Source organism: Anticarsia gemmatalis, chromosome 17 (assembly GCF_050436995.1).
Source record: "Anticarsia gemmatalis isolate Benzon Research Colony breed Stoneville strain chromosome 17, ilAntGemm2 primary, whole genome shotgun sequence".
In the NCBI taxonomy this organism is placed as follows: domain Eukaryota; kingdom Metazoa; phylum Arthropoda; class Insecta; order Lepidoptera; family Erebidae; genus Anticarsia; species Anticarsia gemmatalis.
This window is the reverse complement of record NC_134761.1, coordinates 4,658,658-4,683,095: the sequence shown is the minus strand read 5'-3', so window position 1 is coordinate 4,683,095 and position 24,438 is coordinate 4,658,658. Positions and strand designations below refer to the sequence as shown.

Below are 24,438 nucleotides of genomic sequence, written 5' to 3'. Positions count from 1 at the left end.
TCTGACCTTGATCTCTTGATGTTTTGATGTAGTTTCCTTATGGGTGTTTAGAAACATGCAGTGTAATGCTGTTCGAACTTCTCTTCCAAACATTAACTGATAAGGTGTCTGACCATTCAAGTTTGGTGTCCGTCTGAGACGAGTTTTTACCATAACAAGTTTCTCTTGAAGATTACCCCTTTCTCCCTCTAAGCTTCGTAAGATTCTCTTGACTGTTTGTACGTATCGTTCAGCTTGTCCATTGGTTGCAGGGTGGTATGGAGCAGAGGTTTTGTGCGAAATCATACAGTCTTTTAGAAATTTTTCGAACTCTCCCGATACGAATTGTCGGCCATTGTCTGAGACAAGGAGTAGAGGTGTTCCATAGGTGCAAAATAGTTCTTTCAATTTTTGGATGCACCAAGAGCTTGTCGTTGATTTAGTAGGTATTTTTGTGCGAAATCATACAGTCTTTTAGAAATTTTTCGAACTCTCCCGATACGAATTGTCGGCCATTGTCTGAGACAAGGAGTAGAGGTGTTCCATAGGTGCAAAATAGTTCTTTCAATTTTTGGATGCACCAAGAGCTTGTCGTTGATTTAGTAGGTATAATCTCTGTCCATTTCGAAAATGCGTCTACAACTATTAAAAGATAGTATCCGTAAACAGGTCCGGCAAAATCAATATGAAGCCTTTGCCAGGGGCCCTTTGGGTGTTCCCAGTGGTGTAGTGGTGCTTTCTCTGGTTCATTTTGTTGTAATCTACATGTTCTACAGGACTTAACTTTTGTTTCGATATCATTGTCAATTCCTTTCCAGTATACAAAACTGCGGGCCAGTAGCTTCATTTTCACAATGCCCGGGTGACCGAGGTGTAGTTCGTCCAGCACTCGTTCGCGTAATGTTTTTGGGATTAAGACTCGCGTTCCTCTTAGTATACATCCATCTTGTAAAGTAAATTCATTATCATTGTAACCGAGCGTTTTAAGAGATCGGCCAGTTTGTAATGCGAGTACTAATGGTGTATAATCGGAATCAATACTTGTCTCTTTCGCTATGATATTTGGGTTGACATCAATGGTATGTATTTGTTGAAGTTGAAAGCTGTAATTCTGGTCCATTTTGTTTGCCTTTGTGTTTTCTACTGGGAACCTGGATAGGTAATCTGCATTTGAGTTGTTAGGCGAAGTTCTGTATTCAATGTTGTAGTCAAATCCAGATAAGAAATGAGCGTAGTGGAATAATCGCATTGTACTCATTGCTGGTAACGTTTGATGTGGGTGGAAAATTATTGTCAGTGGTTTATGGTCTGTCACTAGGATAAATTTTCTACCGTAACAATAATAAAAGAACTTCTTCAATCCCCAGTATATGGCAGTAGCTTCTTTGTCAATTTGGCTGTACTTCTTCTCGCTATCCGATAGTGTTCTGGAAGCGAATGCTATCGGTCTTTCTGATCCATCTGGGAGTCTATGTGACAGTACTGCTCCGATTCCCAGTGGAGATGCGTCTGTTGCAAGAACCAAGGGCCTCTTGGGATCAAAATGTATAAGTACTCTTTCGCTTAGAATTTCTTTTTTAATGTGTATAAAGCTCTGTTCGCATTCTGTAGACCATCGAAAACTAGATTCTTTCTTGAGTAAGTTGTTCAGTGGATTCGTGATCGATGATAGGTTGGGTATAAATTTGTTGTAAAAATTTGCCATTCCAAGAAATGTCCTCAATTCTGCGGTGTTGACTGGGCGTTCAGTTTTAATTATTGCGTTAATCTTTTCTCTGTTTTTGTGTAGACCTTCTTTGTCGATAGTGTGTCCCAAATAGTCGATGCTTGTTTTGAAAAAGTGGCACTTATTTTTGTTTACTCGTAGGTTACTTTCTTTTAGTTTGTCTAACACGAGCTTAAGTCTCTGTAGTAATTGTTCTTTGTTGATGCCTTGAATGATGATGTCATCAAAGAAACATTTTACACCTTCGAGATCTTGAAGGAGTTTATCCATAAATTTCTGCCAAAGGCTCGGCGCGACCTTAACGCCGAACATTAGGCGGTTCACCTTAAAAGTGCCTCGATGCGTACTTAGTGTTTGTAGCATTGCGCTTTCTTCATCCATTGTCATGTTGAGATATGCCTGGGTGATGTCGAGTGTACAGAATAGTTTACCTCCGTTCATCTCTGCAAATATATCTTCTATCATAGGTATTGGATATTGTTCATCTTGTATGACTTTATTTAGTGTAACTTTATAATCAGCGCACAATCGGATACTCCCATTCGGTTTGACAACTGGTACCACTGGAGTACCCCAATCAGAGTGGTCGACTTTCGTGATGACACCCTGTTTGCATAGTCGCTCGATCTCTTCATCCACTTTGGTTTTTAAAGCGTACGGTATTCTACGTGGTTTGATAAAAATTGGTCTTGTTTTTTCTTGTAGATTTAGGTGTCCTCTGTAATTGGGTATTTCGCCTAAGTCGGATCGAAATACTGATGTCTTGTAAAGTTCCAAAAGCTGGTCTAATTCTAGATTTTCGGATTGCTGTAAGGTTTTTATGTCTGCTAAATTTAGAGTTTCGAGTTCTTTCATCCAACTCCGGCCAAAAACGGGGTCAACGTTGTTGTTGATGAGGTATAATTTACCGTGGAATTCTTTTCCTTGGCATCTGCATTGAACATATGCAACACCTGCAGGTTCGATTACTTCGCCGGTATATGTTTTGAGTTTTATATTAGTTTTAAAGATTCTTTTGCCGATTTTCAATTTTCTGTAGTCTCGTAATGACATAGAAGTAAGTGTGGCTCCAGTGTCAAATTCCATTTTCATCTTAGCATGTTCAATGTGTACCGTTATCATGTATTTTTCGGATGTTTCACCAGATATAACATTAATATCATTCCATTCATCATCATCGCTTATCGCTGAGTCGTTTAATTGATTTATATCCGGTGTAGTCTTACTGGGCTTCGCATCTGAGCGCCGTTGTAGACACACACTAGCTAAGTGTCCGACCTTCTTGCATTTATAGCATGTTATGTTTATAGCGCTACATTTCTTGGTTTCGTGATTTAAACCACAGCGGAAACATTTCCCTTTTAAATCTCTTGGTGTGATTCCTCTAAAAGGAGATTTTTTTGAATTATTGTAGGAATCAGTGGAAATTTTATTGATATTGTCACTACTTGGTTGTTCATTCGGAAGCATTGATGTATTTTCTGCTTTACTCATTTCAATAGATGTTGCAATCTGTGTCAGGTGTTTAAATGTACATACTGTTCGGTCTTGTAAAATTTTTGTACGTGCGTAGCTATCTTTCAATCCTCTTATGAGTTGAAGAGATAAAAAGCTTTCTGAAATGTTTTTCTGGCAGTGTTGACATTTAAATTCGCAGTTGGTAGTGAGCTTTTTTAAATCTGCGGCGTATTGCGCTACTGTTTCATCCGATTTTTGAGTTCTCGATATAAATTTATGTTGTAGAACCCATTTGCTAGGTTTTGGGTCTAAGTAGTCGTCAAGTGTTTCAGTAATTTCGTTAAATGTCTTATTCAATGGTTCGTCTGGTGCTATTAAATCACATAATTTTTCATGGAGTTCTGGTGATAATGTAGACAGAAGAATATTTGTCTTCATGTGGGGCTCAGTAATTTCATTAAGTCTAAAGTACACTTCCAGACGTTTTTTAAAGTTATTGAACGTTTCTGATTCATGTAAAGGATTAAATTGTATTTTTGGTATAATCTTATGGTATTGGTATATTCTATGTTGGTCTTCCTGTCGCTGACCTTGAATAATGGTTTTTTTTGTTAAAAGTTTTGATACTAAAATAGTGTGAAGTTCTTCGAATTCGTAGCCGTAATTTTGTTCGTGTAAATACGCTGTTTCATCGTTATCATCTATGGTTTTGTTTTCTATCTTCTCTTGTAACTCTCGCAGTGCTGTTATGGTGTCCTTCAAGGCTGCGGAGCGAGCGGTGATGTCCTCGTCAGACATCGTCGCCCTCTGCTCGATGTAGGTATCGAGTCTGGTGAGCATCCCACGTAGGGTGCTCCGTTTTTTACGTAGCTTTTCCATTTAGGTTCAGTTTTTCCTCGTCGCCAATATTATGTATTAATAAAATACGAGCATTACGTGTTTGATATATTTATTGACAGAGAATGCCAAATCGTTATATGATTAATATATGGCATCTACCATAGAGTAGAAGGAGTTTAGGTGGAGTTTAGGTTCACCACATTTCATAAAATTAATCATTTAATTTTCTAAGCTAAGAGAAGAAGAGATAATTAAAAGAAGATTTAAACTATAATTATACTTGATAAGTAACCTTTTTGAGTACAGAAGTTACACAGTGAGTATTGGTGACCTTTTTCTACAGAAAACTAGTAATAAACGTAAAGGTCAATAACACAAACAAATCAGAAAGATTTATTAGTTCATTGCGAGTATATTAAAATTCAGATATATTGATGACCTGCCTGATGCTTATTTCATACGGAAGCAGTTTTATTTTTTCCAAATTATAATCAGTTCTTGAGGTAAAAATAACATGTTTACAGGTTCCTTTTATTACCAATTAACCCAATTCAATATTACCTATAACAAATAGGTATTTGGAACGTAATAAGAAAATAACAAACAACATTTTGTTGGTTCTCTTAAAGTGCAAACATTGTTAGACATCTAGTCTCCAGAGCACGTAGCAGGAAGACAAAATACTGAACAAAACCTGTGACGTACATCTCACTGCCTGTCCTTTGAACTTTCTCCACATTTGTCTACAATGTACCTACTGTGGTTTACTTTGTACTCAATTTACTGGGTAAATTTAAACCCTATAACTCTTTATATGTCCCCATGATTAAATTAGGAGTCCTAACGACCGCAATTACGTATTTACGGTTTTCATTACACGATAACATTACTTTTTAGTTTCTAAGTACGCAGAAGTACTGACAAACAGCTGCTTCCATAATCGTTAAAATAAACACTAAACCACATTATATTAAATAATATTAGTTTCCGAGTAAAATCACGAGTGACTTTACCGTCGGATTGTTGGTCACGCCAATATTCTTAGGCCAATGAAATTCAACAAACTCACACACAATGGTATACAAATTTGACAACTCATTAAAAGCGTATAGTGTATGTACATATTATTAAATCTGGCGTGCAAAAAGTAGTGTCTGCCTTTTGAAAGTGTCGAAACACGCAAATGACGTCCGAGACTAATTCTACTGTATACAATCATTTAAAATACGCTTCTTCGTATTCAAATATGGTATCCGCTCCCTTCCCACTTAGTCTCATACATCGAACAAATTTCTTTACTTATTTTATCGCGATTATAAATCATTTTATAATATGAGATACTTTCCAAATTATTCTAATTCTGTACATAAGATTCATACGGGAATATGATGTTGAAGCTAATCACGAAGTTATTGCATGTAAACTGTTCTCAGGCGAACACAAAATATTTAAGAAACTAATCAAGTCTTCATAATCGTGACTTCACAGTTAACGTCTTTGAGATAATTCCAGTGACATTCGGGACGTTGACGTTTCCGAACCAAAAATAAATTAGACAAATAACAATCCAGTTAGGTGTTAATTTTAATGAGTAACAATATATTTTTATAACATTAAATTGTTGTCAAATACTCAGGACGTTTCTTGCCTCGTGAGATAGCACTTAGTAAATTTATATTGAAAATAGATATAATATAAAGACTTCACTTAGATCAGGAGAAGAAAATGTGGGTCAAGTTAAATTTTGATAGGGATTCGAATTATTGACTTCATAGATAGCCGTAACAATATGACACGTTCTTAACTACTGCACCGTATAAATAAATCTGTGATTTCAATGAGATTGTTGGGACTCAACCGGAAACATCTAAAATAGATTCATCCAGTTTCGAGCAGTCGACCTCTTTTTATTTATTAGTCCATTCAGAATACAATCCACATTGTCGGCCATTGTTGTCGAACATATATCGATATGATTTAGGTCTTTGCATGGCTGGTCAGTATTGTGTTATGGTGATATCATGGCTTTGTGCTTCACGTAAACATGGTGACTAGCCGGCGAAGATACTGATGTTTATTTTGATGAAATATACAACAAATCACAAAAACGTTTACTCCTTATTATAATCAAAGATGATGTGTAGATTCTATAGTGAATTATACAAGTAAAGTAAAAAGTTAGCTATATTTATTTCAAACAATGCATTTTGTATGAATTCAAGTTGAACTTATGAAAATGTAAGTTGTCTGCAATGCAGTCGTTTTATCTTTGGATTCGTAAGAACAATGTCTTATGCCAGAAGCAGCACAGCAACACATTGTTTGTGGTGACCTTTAATAATATTACTGCTCAAACCGTTTCGCTAATGTCTAGACAAAAAGAACATCCCTGCTATTAGCCGAGCAATAAAATGGCAACACTTGGGTAAGTGTTAGTAGTTTAGTGCAATTTATCCACAGTTCTGTCTACTTAACTAATTACTTAAGTGTCCGGAGATGAGGTTGAGGTAATGGTTTCTTCTAACGCGTATATCATTTAATTGTGTTGTTGGTCTGAGTCGTGGAATAAAGAGCTTGATGAGTTTATGAGAATCTTCGACTAAATCGTTTTTCAACTTATACACTACTATTTTGTGGACTATCTGTGACAAAGGTAATGATTCGTAGGTACCTACAACTGGATGTAACGTAAGTACTCAATGAAAGAGCACCAAGCCGGTAGTATCTTTCTAAGAAGGGCTCCGTAGTTCCTACTCAGTCTACTAAGGCATCATTAATGTTTTACTGAGAATGGAAGATTCAGAACCGAATTCAATACGCATTGGAATAAAACGAGTAAGGTCGTAAATGCTATTTTTAAATTACAAAAAAATTCAAAGGTCACTCAAAGAATGAAGATAACAAACGAAGATACAGCACTGAAGACGTGCTTGACACGAAGTTGACGTACCGTTGTTAACGTTGACGCAATCCTAGAACAACGAAAGCTAACGTAACAAAAACACGTCGATCGTTCACTAATACGTGTGTGAAGAACACATTTCGTGACATCGAGTACTTCAAGGTGTACTGACGATACGTTGAACCGAATTATATTCAAGTAATCAACAGCCGAGACGATTATTGTCGTCTCCGTCACGCTAACATATTGTTTTTATTTCCATTTACGTTTTTAGTTAATGCAAAAATTGAGGCATTGCATCTTGATTTCACTAATTGGTTTAAATACAACCAATATGTAGTATTAATCTCAATTTATTATCCCTTGAAAATATCGGAAGGTGTAATCCAACTACGCAATTTTTAAAAGATGAGTAATGATTCCTTTCCAGTCCACGCGGGACTTTACGAATATTAAAATCACGAGATCATACTCGCAGACCTTACACGCTAACCGTCTGTTGTAAACATACAGGTATGAGATGTAAGTCATATATAACAAGTATGTATTACATGTGCGACGGAACCTTGGTGTTGAAACTACACTCTTCCGCAACTTGCAAGTGTCATGTGCGGCTCATTTGCATTATGAGTTTAAGCGGTCGTTAGCCCGCATGCAAATATCTACAAATACGGGCCAACTTCCAGATAGGTTTTCATAAGATTTTTCAATTTAAATTTCACCGATATGTTTTTCAAGTTTTCCATTTTTCTAAAGATTTTAGGAATGGTTGTTATGGAGTTGTGGAAAATAAAAATATCTAAGTGATGAATGTTGTCTCGCCTCAAATAAGTTGTGTATGTGATCTAGAAATACTATTTATGTGTCTACCTCTGGTTATTTATGGCCAAGATTTGTATGCATCGTAAAAATAGTGCAGTAGCACCTTATAAATAAAGCGGATCTTAAACTTTTATACCATATTCCCGCTTCTGCTGGACAAGCTTGAAAATTTTGGGATAAGGGGCGTACAACACAACTTTTTCAAAGACTACCTAAGTGATCGTACGCAACTTGTTAAAATAGAAAATTATGCTAGTGATGAGGTACCCATATGTTTTGGTGTTCCACAGGGTAGCGTGCTGGGCCCAACCCTTTTCTTAGCGTATATGAATGATCTGTTTTCCTTAAAACTTCCGCATACAGAGATTGTTGCATTTGCAGACGACACAGCATTACTCTTTTGGGGTGATACTTGGGAAGAGGTTTTTTCGATTGCTCAGACTGGTTTTAATGCGGTATGCGAATGGCTACATATTAACGTACTAACTTTGAATATAGAAAAAACCAAATACATGGCCTTCTCAATAAGAGGTCCGAGTTATGAAGACCATTGCTTTAAAATCAACTCACACACTTGCACAAACCCCAGTACGGGATATTGCGCCTGTCCCACTCTGGAGATAACAAAGTCAATTAGGTATCTGGGCGTGATAATAGACAACAGACTTAATTTTCAGGAGCATATTGAACTGTTAGCAAAGAGAGTACGAAAGCTAATCTTTATATTTAAGACACTGAGGCATATAGCGGATAAGGAACTAATGAGAACTGTTTACTTTGCCCTCTGTCAATCGCTCATTACATATTGTATTACTTCATGGGGAGGAACATCCAAAACCCAGTTGCTTAAAATAGAAAGAGCACAGAGAGCGATCCTCAAAGTTAGTGCCTTTCTACCCTTTCTACATCCAACAACCGACCTTTATAAACAGTCTGGCGTGCTCACTGTCCGTCAACTTTATATCTTGCACACAGTACTTAAACAACATACTCTATTAACGTTTGATATAAGTAAGCAGCATTCTAAACGCCGAAAAGACAGAGTTTGTTCCGTAGAAAAATTGCACACAAGCTTCTCGCATAACTTCTTTTGTTACCAGGGTGCCAACCTCTATAATAAAATAAATAGAGTTCTATCAGTTTATAGGCTAACGAAATCAACATGTAAACCGCGCATCACTGAATGGTTACAGCAATTGGACTACAATACCACTGAATCTTTACTACACAATGTATAAGTACATCAACAATCTCTACCAGCTTCAACACGCACACATACATACACACACACACACACACACCCACACACACACACACACCCGCACACGCACATGCACACACACACACACACACACACGCACACGCACACGCACACGCACACACACACACACACACACTCTCTCTCTCACTATCACTCATGATGAGGCATTTGTGCTTTAGTTTTGTTTTATTTTATAAATTTTACTTTTGTTGTCTAAGTTAATTAATTATTATAAAAAAAAGAGACGTTTTTGTGACACAGGCATGATATCTTTTTCATAACCAGATGTTATTCTCTCCTAAACTTCAGTTGTTCATTTGTTTAACATAACGTTACTCTGTGTTTGCTGGGTGAGCGCCTGGTGATCTGTAGCTCAGGCTCACGCCTATTTCAGACACCAGTCCTCACACTTATTCATTGTCTGTCACATAATATGTGGTTAAACTGTATTCTGTGTTCTGTAATTTGTGAGGAGAATAAATAAATAAATTAAATTAAATTAAATTAAATTAAATTAAATTAAATTAAATTAAATTAAATTAAATTAAATTAAATTAAATATTTTATTACCATTGAACAAAGCTTTTATTAGTTTAAGTGATTAGTTTTAGTATTTTTCTCTGTGTTCTTCGAGATATTTGCCAAAAAAAATCATCATCATCATCATTATGTCAGTCAAAAGCCGTACTAAAAGACCTTTCTAAAAAAAGGGATACCGGTGTGAATAAATCTATACTTAATAGAAATGTTGATAAAGTTAAAAATAGAAACATACAAGTAATTGTCTGTTTCTTGACCTATCAATTCGTGTTATGTAAATAATACAATGTATCTATAAACGTAGAACCGGTGCCGAGTGAGTATTATAATTATGGCATTATTCGGTGAACGATAAAAGCGCGATATGTTATAGATTAACGTAATCTACATTCCGATATTGTCCGATATTGAATTGTCGAACAGAAGAACTATGAATTCATTTCGAAGTGAATAAATAGTTTACACTTTCCATTTATGTCGGATTTAAAACATTTTACTCCGTTGAAAAACGCTTGAAATTATCAATCGCGATCCATCTAACAAAACACTCAATTATGAGATTTTAATTTGTCAAAAAATAAATTTATATTAAAGAAATTGAAACTGCGCAATATATTTTCCTTCCACATTCCTACGGGAACACGTGTGCTTGAAGTAAGATCTAGAGTTTGATATGTTTATTTAATCCACGACTAAATCGTATTATGATAAACACATGTTATTTATGGCATCACGTTCCTAAGCTCGCTATAACGTTTACATAACGTTTTACTATCGATGTGTCTACATAAAAATTGTTTAAAATATGCACGACCGGCGCGTGTGATCAATTTAAATGAATCACTAAATTAACTACTGAATTAATTCATACATTTTTGATAAATAGGAGGAAGTACTTCCGATTGTAATTTATTTTATTGAACTCTATTTTGATTGGTTTTATCACGGCCTTATTTAACCAATAAACTAATAAAATCAATGTCAGATTACCAGAATGTATGAATAATTTCACTGAGGATTACGCTGTGAAAAAGGTAGTATGCAAAAATATTTTTATCGTAAAAACCTAGTCCGATTTTACTATTGACTTTGACATTTTGTTAGTTAATCTCTGCGGGATAGCGGCTAAACTACTACATTCGGTTTGTATGTTTTTGAGCCCCCGGCTTAGAGAGAACGGGTGGACCGAATGAAAATACAGTTTTTAAATTTGAAAATGAAAAAGTTTCAGGTTTGAAACTCGTTTTTAATTGATTTATTCTCGTGTTCTAGGAAACTGAACTGGATATTGAATAAATCATTTTTCTTTGGTTCGAAAGCCAGATTTGTTAACGTTAAAACGAATCCTTGTAAGACATTTTTCAAAAATAATGTGACTGTGTACAAAAATCAACAATTAACAATTAAATACTTCATTACTTATTCTTATATACTTAAAAACTGTCTGTAAACTGTTCTCCAGGGAGCTATTCTCTGTATATTAGCAACCCCTGATCCATCTGTATCGGTCTCCGGTGTATCATATCATTACATATTCACAAAAAAAACATTTATTCAACAAGATACATATATATGTGTACATAATATTACAATGCAAATGCGCGATTGAAAATTTAAAGGTTTACGATACCTTATTTGTTACCCGACTTTTTACCCGAGTTAAACCAATCGTGATCAAGGGCAGGATGTAGCTCAAAATCTTAGCTCTATTAGATATCTAGATCTTAGCTAATTAGTGATTTACGACAATGCTAACGCTCATGACAGTCAATAACACATAGACTGAATTTGCCACCAGTTCGGAAGGTATGGCCAAAGAAAAGAGCTGGCAAAAAAGTCCCGGCAACTCTTTTTAATCACCAAATGGCAGTTACAATATTTCTATTATAAATCATTGTATTCGTACATATGTACAAGTCGCGAGAGTTTAATATCATTAAGATATGTATAAATACATAACATGATGTATATGACTGTTTACGCATGTAAACGATTCGCGTGCGGTCGCCTGATAACTGAGGTTAATATAGTTATTATCTCAAATTGGTTAAATACTTAAAACGCACGTAATTGTCTTTTTTTGTTCTGTAGTAAGATACATCTGTGAATAAGGAAAAATGTATGGAAATATTTTTATTTTGGTGTTGCGTCTGAACGAAAGCCGAAATTGGCCTTATAAAAAATCTGGTTCTTAAATCATTTGTAATAGTACTTATTTTTACTAATACATATTCTGTTGTGCCAGTTTTATATTTAACCTTTTACCTACTGTGTGGTCGGCATGAGTTTCTGTAGAGTGTGATAAAAAACTGTATTGTGTCTTTGTTTTTATCAAAACATCTTAATCAGTTATTATTCATCCCAAAATAAACTTGTATGTTTAATGTTTTTGAGTTCCGTTTTACAGTTGCATGAGTCTTTGCACTGTACATATAACGTATTAAGTTGATTCCGATTATGTTTGTAAATGTACAGTCACGAACAATTAAATGTATGACAAAGTGACGAACAAAAACAAAGTTCATATATTTGGCTCATTTTCAAATACGATTTGCAAAAACAAAGGCAATTTGTATGATTTGGCTTAGTAATTGTTAAGTTGTCTTTTTTTGTTATAATATCGTGGTAAATTCCCACTGACACATTGACCCAGTTATTTTGAGTATTGAAATCTAAGCCTTGTGAGGATTCAAATCTCATTACTAATCGTTTATGCACTTAAGGCCTAAGAGGTTTTGAAACAATACATCGATACTTTTATATATTAATATGTTTTACGGACATTAACAATGAAAATAGTATAAGTAATCCTCAAAAATATTATGCATCGTAAGAAATACTGCTTCTATTCTATGATCTAATCCATATGAGTTCCAACCTACCACACACACCGCAGTGGCAATAGCACACTGACTAACAATAAAACGGTTTATGCAAAATCAGTTCATAAATGCGAGAGTACACATACTACACATTTCATACTACATATATAATCGTTGTCGAGTGTACAAGAGACAGTACAGGAAGGAAGGAACCTTGCGCGTGCGACCATGGCCTTTTACAATTTTATACCGAGCCGTGGGAATGACCGCCCCCTGAACTATTTGTCTCGACTTTTGGCGTAACTAATTACATGTAAACTATTCATTTATGCGTATTTTATTACATGTTATCTAATAACTGACGTTTGTGAGTTACTTCTGTAATTGACACTTTACCATAAGTATTTTGTAATTTATTGTAAGTATGTGTTCATGGAGGTTTTATTATCTTGTAATATTCAATTGATGGGTAACATTAAATGAAGGAATTTGTTTGGTTTGCTAAACAATAATGTATGTATTGTTATTTGAAATATGCATTAAAATGTTATCTTGATAAACGTTATTAAGATTTTATATTGTGTAAATTAAAGTAAACAAGTAATTATGTAAACTGACGTCAATAAAAACCGAAGTAGTGTTTAAATATGAATTGCATTGAAGTTGCAGTTTTGATTTTGTTTTAGTAGTTATTAAGGAATTTTATTTATAAGTCGATCCTAGTCTCATTAGTCACTAGAAGTTTTAATATCATGTAATAAAACCTTTTTTTGAAACCTTTTTTTGTGCTTCTTATGAAAATAGGGCCAATATTTTTTCTTTAGTTATCATTCGGACGGACATTTGTGTTAAATTTAGAACACAAATTTCACAGTTACTGTTGTTTCTTACTATTTGTTTTACGCAGTAATTCTGAGACGTAGACTCTAGAGGTCGAGTAAAAAGTCCTCGGGGGCAAAGTACCTGTCTAGAACTCTACATAGAGTCTACATGTACGTGTGAATGAATGATGTCTCATTATACTGTATGACACTCTACATACGTACAAGTATCTAAGCCAGACTTATCTGTGCGAAACCTAGAGTTACCGTAATATGTAGAGACGTAGAGTCATCTAATTGAAGTAATGTGTGCAACACTGTTACATTGTATAATGATCGATTATACAAATATCTGTTAATAACGTTATGTAACCATTTCTCAGAAATAATTATTAGTAGCGCAGTTGTCAATAAATATGGAATGGAATTATTTATCTCGAAAATTCTGCATTTTTATAGCAATTTATGTTACGTCGAAGTATTATTATGTAGGTACATACTTCATTAAAAAACAATATTATCTTGGATATGTTTTACTCGTAGTTTTATATTGTAACTTAAAATTTAAGTTCAAAATTACATACACGAAAAATTACATTATTTGCGTGTATGTAATGTTTAACGTAAATTACCTTTCAGTAAATAAGTTGGAAGTGTAAGTAACACTTTTATTCTTTTCAAAATATCATTAAAGAATACAAAGATAAAGTTTACTTCGTACTTCCACATAACGTACGCATACCTGATGTTTTAAAGGCAACAGTTTTTCGTACTTACTCAAATATCTACGTAGCTATTATTTATTCGTGAGTAACATATCTCGGAGTTACGCCAGTGCGCGAACAACGACCTTAATTATTCAACATTTGAAGAAGTGGGAGATGGTTGCGAAGAATCAGGTCAGGTGTACGGGGTTATTCTATTAGTAAACTCATATTTTACTACTAGTTTACGATCGACTCGAGATCCGATCGTGAACCATTAGTTACGCTCAATAATTTACGGAAATTCGTACGTATAATTTAAGTTATGTGGTGGTAAGTTGTGAATTCGTTTATTAGGTGTTTTAACTAATTAGTTTAAGTTATGGTGTATCATTTAGGTAAGTTGATGTTACAAATTTAACGGCATGGTTACAATCTACGACTATTTGTTTTAACACTAATCCTGTATCGTTAATTAGAGTAGCAACAGCTGCTTTCTATAGCCAATAAACTATAAAATTAGATTAATGTTCAAACACAATACAATTTTCTATAATTTAGTATGAAAAAAATTTTACATTGGCATCCGTAAAAAAGCGCGGTTATATTTTGAAACAATGGAATACAGCGAAGTAGAAAGTATATTGCAAGCTGTTGTTGGGATTCTCCTTATGAATCTATGTGCCGTGTGCCAAGGATTTACGAGGCAAAGTTAGCCTCCAGAAAATTGCATGTTTTGCATACTATTTGTTTCTCGTTGAGGCTTAAAGAAAGATGGGCTTGTTCCTGTGAATCCTCTAAGGGGAAAAACCATCTTCTTTTTATTTTGTGCTACGATTTTTTTTCAGCTGATGTTACTATACTCAGATGAGTTGACAAAAAGTCTGGTCGCAAATGTTAGGTATATCACAAAAGACTATGCAGAAACTGCCCAAGAGTGTATGTACATCCCGTGGAGACCGCAAGAATATGTGTCCCCCTTTCGTACGTAACTAATACTTATTTTAAACTTCTACATTAATAAAATTCTTACCTACTTAACATATGAAACATAGAATTTTATGCGCAAAATTGGCAAACGATGTGTAAGTTTTAAATATTATGTGTGCCAAAGAGATACCCACATCATAAAGGTCATGGCACTTTTTCGTTTGTTCACATTGCTCTATATACTTTTGTTCTAAATTTTATGACTTTTACCTCCAATGAGTGTGTATTAAAATTCCCAATATTTTATAACCTAGCACTATTTTATTACCGCAGTTTCGAAGTTTTAAAGCGAAGTTTGTGGCTAGGGAAACATCATTCGCCGGCCGCGATGAGGAGGTCAATCCCAATGAGTGTGTGAGTGACGTTGTAATACTAGTCTATGTATAACACAGTAGTTAGTTTTGTTATTCGGTCGCCTGAGGGTAGGCGAATCAACTAAATCGACACGACCTTCGAGCCGTTTGACGTCTTTGAAGGGAATTACAGTCTCCGCTGTGGTCACTTTATAAGTTTAATCACTGAACAATGGATAGGTATACTCGACAATACAGTCTATTAGTGGCAAATGCACTCGTTGCCGATAGATAGGACACAATATTTTATGTTTATTTTATGATGCAGCAATTAATAAAATACGGCTTTTCATAAATATATTATTATATTTAATGAATTAAAGCGGGGATTTCTGCACGATGAGTAATCAGTTCTTGGATTTAAAAGGAAATAAAAAACGGTAAACCGAAACAGCTGATAGATAGCCGACGTCATTTATTAGTTTGCACAAATTACACAATGCAGTCACAATAAGTCAAATACCTTGCGAACTGTTCGGTCTTTCCATTACGAAGTCATGATTCACGTTCGAATAAATTTTAGAAGAGAAACAGAAGCTCGTAAAATGCATCGGAAAAATGCAATGTGTTGTGTTTCGTGGGTGGAAAAATAAAAGGAAAATAAAAGCTTTTGTATTATAATTCGCGACAGTGGCCCGGTGTTCCGTGGCGGGCTCGAGATCAATACTTTCTTGTACCTAAACTTATGGCCTGCTTCCGACCTTCCACGGCTCTGCGGTGAAGCTATACTGTATACGTTATAGGCCGGTATATTACGAAATAGTTTATTGTGTCTAGTACAGTTTATATAACGTAATGGATTAAACTAGCTACAGGTTAGGAGTGCGAAGCTTTGCTGAAGCGATTATTGTAGCAAACTTCAAAGCCGTATAAACCGATATCTTTTAAAGCGTTGCCGCTGTGAGTACTACGGTACTGTCGTTTATTTTGAAAGTAGCATAATAAACTTCGGCAAATGTTATATACATTAGGATACATTTGTCATGGTGTTAGTTTAAGATTAAACAAAAGCGGTTTTTGTGACTGAGTTCATTTGTCTTTCCTTCATTGAAATTGACAGTTTAAAAGAGATGTACCATATGTTGGTAACCTAAAACAACAAGATTGCAAGGGTCTAAAGATGTGTATCTGGGTGGTGAATCTCGGGTCTTACGGCTCTGTGTAGACAAATGCTTTTAAGCTTTGAGTTTCGTTTATTTTTTTGTCTGAGCCAGACATTGCATTATCTACAGCTGTTGTGTGTGCAATACTCTTTGCTACACTACATGATTAAAATTATATTCACTTTGTCTGTGGTAAACATACAGAGTTTGAATATAGAGTTCAATATTAAAAAATTATGCATCTAGCAACTTTATAAACCTTTTTTCACATTTTTGTAGATAAATATTGAGTTTTATGCACAGTTGAATAAAAGTTATTGCGTTTATTGTCGTTGCGGGTATGCTACGCTTTTTCTCTGCGGATTAAAAATTAAACAAACATGGGAAAGTGTGTCCATGCTCTGACCGAAAGGTCATAGCATAAATGATGGAGTGTTAAAACCTTTTTGGTGAAGGTTGAAACAAATTTTACCTTTGAAAGGCGTTAAGTTGCGAAACGACAAAAATCTGATTCATTTGATACTAAATATTTACGATGACGGAGCAACATTGCGACCTAATGTTTTACTGAATGTTGGCAGGTAAATGGCGAGGTTATTACGAATCGTTCAACATTTTAGTTAGGACGAGATTTCTAATCATGGAAGCAGTATTAAAAAGAATATATTACGCCTAGTTGATAGTATAGAGCACTGATCAAACAGTGATTTGTAGCTAGTTCTTAAGAAAGGTACGTTTGTAAAAAACCAACATTTTACAACCAGTCCATATCTAACGTGCTGTCTATTAATAAATATAACAAATAAATTAATCACTAACCTAATAGTTATTCATTAATTCCTAATTAACCGCTCACCGAAGTAGTTAATGTGAGGATAATTTGCCAGATTTAATCTTAGAAAATTGGAATACGCGGAAGCTATTACGAATTGCGGTTAAAACCAATTCAATAATATTTAACCTTTTAATATTGAACAATGATTCATTACTAACTTTTTGTTTAATATTTCACTTTAAAAAGAGCGTCAGTATTCATAAGCTGACGTTCTCATAAGTCATTCTTCAAGCGTGCGATTTGAGGAACAGAATTGGGTTAGACGGGGTTTAAAACTGTAAAGAAACTCATATAGCTATGGTTGGAGAAAAAGCGCAATAACGGTGGTAAACAGAGAAGGCGGTGCCAAAACTAACAAGTGAATTTATACCGAGTCCGTACGATTATTTTGATCCTCTATTTTTTATGAGGTCTTGGTAAGAATAGATGACATCAGACAATACTAGCAATTTGAAAGTACGGTAGATTTTGGTTTTATTTTTTGAAAACATAGAAGCTTGGACGTATTTGCTTTGGCTCTACTCTTATGTGAAAATTTGTGTGTTCAAATGCATTTTGGCTTACTCTGTTCATGTTATCCACGGTTTAGTTGAGAGTATAACTATAATAATAAAGAGGACCTTACCCATTTTATTTCTACTCTAAGTAAAACACTATTAGGTCCTTACCAAATAGTATTATAGATAAGTTAATTCGCAGTGTTTCCGTAAAATTTAATGAGCCACATCAATAAAGCCTACAATAATATTTATCATCATTTTGTTTTATCGCTTACGGTAGTGCATCGTATGTCATGGACGTGTTTATTTATCACTTATTTGTCCTATCCTGTATTAAGGACGACAAGCGACAAAGAAAACAAACTAAATATAATTGAATTTAATTAATTATATCAAAAATATACCTACAAAAGTTCTCAAATATATATAATAAGCGTAAATCTTGTCGGATTTAATGACTTGTTGGTAAAGTTGGTCGCTAATTTATTGAAACGTAGAATATGAGTAATTATGATAGCACATAAATATCCGTATGTATACAGCTGTACTCGTATTTTTATGGATTCGACTCATATTGTCATCTTGCATACAAATCGTTACACGCGTGATTTTTCCAGAAGCAGCGAGAAGACACGTATAATAGACTCACAAATTTTAGTACATGGTCATACATTTCTGTGATGACCTTGTTAAACAGACTAAAACACAAAACAGCTGTTTATACTTAACTGTCAGCTATTACGTACTGATAACGTTACTGTATTGATAACGTTCTAAATCACCGACAAAATTAACAATATACTTTTATAATTACCGACTTTACCTCACAGACTAAAACAAAAGATAAAATCAGAAGTAAATCGTTTCAATACAAACGAACACATAAAGAAAATATCCAAATTGAATCTTATTCACAAAGCTACATTCCTACCCGAATAAATTGAAAAGCAATCGAAAGAATACCTAAATTTAGAATTACGTCAACCACAAACAAATAGTTAAATCGTTGAGCAGGTGTGAAAGAATAAGTTTACGGTAATCAAGCACAATTAGGTCACAATAAAGTGAATCCACCGTTCCTAAACGCGGAATACAAGCTTGACAGACGTCGTACAATCAAATTATATCCGTCAGTGTAAGATCAAGGCAAGGCATAATTATGTTTGAGTATTGTCGGTCTAGCCGAGCGTGCTGATGCGGGGACAATGTAGGCGGACGGCAGCGGCGTTAACACTGTCACACGGAACGAAAGCTATCAGTCAAATTCTCCACGACTGTCAGACAATTTGCAACATAATAAAAACTTTGCAAGCGTTCGGAAATGTTCAGCCGCTCGTCACGGCCTGGGAGCGGCTGAGCCTCTGACACATTACAAAAGCTATACGATACGACTGATACGAGTCGTAACGACGCCTGTATATTAAAGACTGCCGCTATGTGGTCTGCGTATAAATACGCCCAGTTTCCAGAATAGAACAATGCTAGGCATTTCGTACACAATTCATAACAACAGTTACGTTTCCGTGAATCGACACGGTATATCACTGCCCTAACTCGATACGGAATGCCATAAATGTCGTCAAGGGCGTAGAAAGATATCGTCCTTCTCAATGTCGCTTAAACTAGTTCCACGGTGCCATTGATTGATACAGTCATGACACGAGAGATAAGCGTCTAATTTACCCATAAACTAATTTATCATTGACTAAGCAGAACATTCGTTTTTCTTCCGCTTCCTAAAGGAAAACAACTATTCGTAAGTAGATAAATTATCGTGAAAATAAAACATTTAGCCATAATACGTTTTAAATTGAAAGTATCGCGTTGTAAAATTAAACGTTAAATGCGTATCATTGGCTGTATCATTTATAACTTCGACCGACAATGCGGCTAATGAGTTAACCGCTCCGAAAGCGAGTGCACGATGTTGATCACACATTGATAAGCGGGTTAATGGGGGGCACGAGATGTTAAAAGTGCTAAGTTCGCAGAACAATATCTACTAGAACATGAACACTGCGGCCGACACGGTTAAGTGAATGAAAGAATTACGCGGTGGGAGGAGAACGGCGGAAACACCGGTGATCTAATTGAATTGAAATTTAGTAACTCCTACAAACTGGGTAGATTAACGCCTAAATAAAGAGATAGTTTCAGAAATAGCACAGTTACGTAAATGATACTTTTCAATTTGTTATAAAACCATTAGCCATTTCTCTTTTAGAAGGCATAGCCGAATGTAGGTAGGTAATAGCATAAAATTTTATTAAGCATATTACTGCGGACCTACACTAACACACTCCACACACGTATTAGGTATCACGATTCAAATCGTAGTTCTCTCACATTGTGCTGCACGTGGCCTACGACTAACATGCCTACTGATTGTGGATTAGAAAACTGTGACGAAAGATCGCCAAGCTTGAGCTAAAAGGTCGGTGGCGATAAGACGTTGGAAATCAATTCAGTGAGCACTCCGTACACAATAGGCTTGCTATGTATACGTTTACTTGTACAGTGTACACCAGGCCTTTGTTTCGCTCGACTTCTAAGCTCGACGTCCAATAGCCTATGTGTTCCTAGTATCCAACGAATCGATTAATTGTTGGTGAATTCGAACATTGGTCAGTGTAGTGATTGGAACGGAAATTGCTTGTATCTATACCACTGAAATGTTGTTGCTTTCCCGCAATTTAGTTGAACATTTATTTGAGATGTTTGTTTTGTCGCAATACGGCTAACGTAGTTCCGAGATTAAATTACCCAGTTAACTGAAAGAAACGCACGCAGACACGGTCTTTTATTACAATGTCTGCGATTTTATTAATAAAATCGTGCTTAAGGAATGTTTGTAACATCTTTAGTTTTATCAAATCGTATCTGGGTTTGTGGGATGGCAGAAATGATTTACATAGACTTCTAAACGAGAGACGACCTATCATCCTGAAATGTTACATCTGTGTTCTAATTAAAGAATCGATACCCGACCTAATTTATCTAAATATTATTTTGAATCTAGGTCCTACAAGCTATCCAGTGGTTTTTCTAATAGAACAAACGTTAACAGATGGATTATATTATGTATGTGCGAAAACAAGTCAGTTTTTTGGTGGCGGCCGGCAGATGTGCCTCTCCTTTCCTTTTAGTTTTTGCGGCTGGCTAAATATACAGATTTTAGAGAATTCCACGCTTCAATTGTGAATTATCTCTTTTCTTTTTTACAAGCAGATGCCGATTATAAAAGAACCGAGTTTTTATTCCATCTAATGAATTTGGATATTATTATTTATTTGTCCATATGACTCATACATTCTGTACACTAAAACCGTCCAGATTTGGCACACGTACAGTCAAGCAATCCAATTAACATGCGCCGTTAACTTGTACTTTATAATGAAAGTAGTAGAAAATCAATAAAGATTACGGTAGGTCAGTTATCGGTGGAACACTCACATACATAAACTAGGAACAGAAATTGATTTGTTATGAATCTGATTATTCCATTTGATTTTAAAAGGGAGCTCTGAACTATTCTAGATGCAAAATGTATTTATACTTTGAAAAATAGTATTACAACTTTGAAAGTTACTCAAAACTTCAAAGCGCAAACTGAAAATCTTCAATCTTGTATTATTTTTTCTTTATACTTTGTGCAATAAAATATCGAGACAAGATGACACCTCGTCGAGGCATACAATACAGCTGATTGTGATCTTCTTTGTATTAAAATTTTGAATAGCCGCTGTAAATAATAAAGATACCCAGTGGGAACATTTAAAATTAATTACGTTAAATGAATTAAATTTTGGCAAGCAAAGATCTATTTAAATATTCAAGGTTCCATCTTGAACCTCCATTCGTATACCGAAAGAAGGAATAGAATTAAATAAAAACCATTTCAAAACTTGGTTATGTATGATGTAATTTTGTTCTTTTCGTGTTGTCGTTTTTTCACCGTTTTGCTTCAATTATTTGGTTGGTTTATTCAATTATTCTCGTTATGAGAACAGAAAAAGAAAGCGATAGTGTGTTTTTCTTGTATTTGGGAATAGATAAATCGCCTTATTATTCTATAGCCTTGGTTTATTCAGAACGATTCCGTTTCAATGTTGCGTGTTTTTTTTCCGAATACTAGTATGTCTCTTTGTGATACTGTATGCACAATTATTTACTACGTCGACCGTGATAACTGTACATCAGACAATTTGTGACTTTTACTCTAAATTGTACAAAAATAAAGAAATGTAATGCCCTACTTTCATGGCGGAACCGATTAAAGTCGAAAGTCTGCAGTTAGTATTTGACTAGTAGTGCGTCAATGTGTACTGTAAATACCGCGGAAACTAAATAAGACCTATATTAAACCACATGGTTACGATAAACTGAAGAATGCTCTTTCTAATTAACTACAATGTACATTATTGCATGCTCTCATGAACTGTACATTCCAAGAGCGATACGCTACTTTTCAGCCTATTTATAGCCTTCCAAAGAAATTTAATCATGAAGATTGGAACTGTAAATAAAACAAAATCTTACTTGGAGAATATCCACTGTTACTCGTCGCGAATTTCGGTAAATAAATAGTCTTCCTGAGGGCTTTACGAACGGATGAACCGAACCGTTTCAAGAGGCCCATATTTGTCAACTTTTGCGCGAAAATAATATAGTACACCAAACATTGACGCGATCAAACACGGCGTCACCGAAACACAACATGCTTGCTGTAAGATTCAAATAAAACTGACTTATAAACTTCTCAGTATATTTTATTAGTTTTTTTTTATAAACATTGAATAAATTAAATGCTACTGTGAAACCGGTCTGAGCACGTGGCGTTAACAACCAACGATTCTCTCTTCTACTTACTCACATCGTAATAATGATCAATCAAGTTTGATTAAACAGCTGACAATTATGACGTCACATTATCTGTTGACATAAAAATGAAATCATTAACTCGAATATTTAAATAATCATATTTAAACTACAGTTTGATGAGTCTATTTATTTCGATCGGGACTGGGGTAAAGGAGGATTGAGTTAATAAGGTAGAGGAAAGTTTTACTAACGTCAATGCAGGGCAGCTAAACAAATCACGCTTGTAAAACGTTATGTTTCCTTTACTAACCCTTACAAGGGATGTAACATGGACAATAAACGGAACAGACGAAGAAATGTCTCGACAAACGGTACGCGATAAAAACCTCATAAACGTTACAACTTAAAGAACAGCTGGCCAATAAATTCTGCTTCTGACAGTTACTGCAGACGCCAAATAAATTACGAAGAATATGTCATCACTCGTCAAAAGTAAATCTACGAGTCGGTGCAATAAAACATAGCCACTCATCAATTCATATCAAGCTAATGATAGTAATCAACTTTGATATCTCCAAAGGTACTTAAATGTGTGAATTAAATTAATTCGATGTTCTAAAAAACCTATTGAATGTCTCACTGGCAAGTCGTTCATTTATTCCAAGAGCTAGCTATTTTTGAAAAAATATTTTAAGTTTTTCTTTAATCTTTGAATTAAATTGAGCCATACTTATTTATAAATGAATCATTTTCAATTCAAGTTGGTCCTCAGATTTAAATACTCATTAAATTGCTCGCTATAATTAGATCATACTACGATTGTTATTTGAATTGTTTTACTATGGACAAGATCAATGAACCTTGAACAAGTTCGTATAATTTTCTAAAATGCATATGCCTTAGATATGTTGATTTCAAAACGGTATTCCATTACAGCGATAAAATCCGAATATTTTGTTAAAATTAAAATAAGTACTTTGTTCTAAGTCTGCAGTTCAAAATTGCTAGGTAGATTTAAACTATATAAAAATGAAAATAATGCCTGAATCCAATATTTTTAAGAACTTGCGTAAAAATAATTAAGTCTGCAACATTCTCGAACTTGAGATTTGCTTATAACTTCCTGAACATCACCTAGGTATTCTCTAAACCTTAATTGACTGATTATCACTATCGGGTTATTTATCTATTGTTGTTTAATAAGTAGTACTAGACACTTATTAGTCCGCTCAGCTGGTAATTTGCGTAATAATTACAGGTGAGTTGCGGTCTCAACGTGGTGATCACGAATTAGATTAGAATTGGCAAGTGAGTTTCCTGGAATATCGTTCTTTGCTTATTTTTATTCTAAAGATATTTCAAACAGTACAACTTTACTGTTATGCAACAATGCAATGCACATCTAATATATAAAATTCTCGCGTCACAGTTTTCGTTGCCTTACTCTTCCGAAACGGCTTGACCGATTTTGATGACTTTTTTGTGCTTATCCGGTATCTATGAGAATCGGCCAACATCTATTTTTCATACCCCTTAATGACCCCATTTTTTTTTATTTACATGGCAAAACAACATTTGCCGGGTCAGCTAGTTTGAATAATAAAAATTGGAATTTAGTAGCCCTTCCCAAAGTTACGACATAGCATCATATTCAAGTGATATGAGTTCAAATTTTCACACGATTACATTTGTATCTGTATATACTTTCACAGTGCACACCCATTGGGTAACAGAATTGATCCCGACACAATTTCTATTGTCCCCGTGAATGGGTGCAGTGACTGAAGCTAATATAAACTATCCGTATAAAGCTCGTTGTATGCGGGTTTTGATAAGAGGATGTTTGTCATTTCACAATTAGCCCCACCACAAAACCTCTCATTATTGAATTCGGTCGAGCCTCACTCCATGTCAATTGCAAAATGCGGTTCCTCACGCTCGTACATCATTTATTGGCATGT

General features: G+C 34.9%; 1 protein-coding gene across 15 annotated transcripts in view; it reads right to left on the bottom strand.

Moving 5' to 3' along the window:
• Ih (hyperpolarization activated cyclic nucleotide gated potassium channel Ih) overlaps nt 1-24,438 on the bottom strand; it is a 257,619-nt gene that overhangs the window by 57,435 nt on the left and 175,746 nt on the right. Inside the window, exon 1 of one of the 15 annotated variants that reach the window (XM_076124878.1) lies at nt 22,196-22,407. The exons of the other annotated variants lie outside the window; for them this stretch is intronic. Within the exon in view, the coding sequence (XP_075980993.1) occupies nt 22,196-22,295 (100 nt within the window). The 5' untranslated portion in view covers nt 22,296-22,407. Of the gene's footprint in view, nt 1-22,195; nt 22,408-24,438 lie in introns of those variants that run through there. 15 annotated transcript variants of the gene reach the window in all.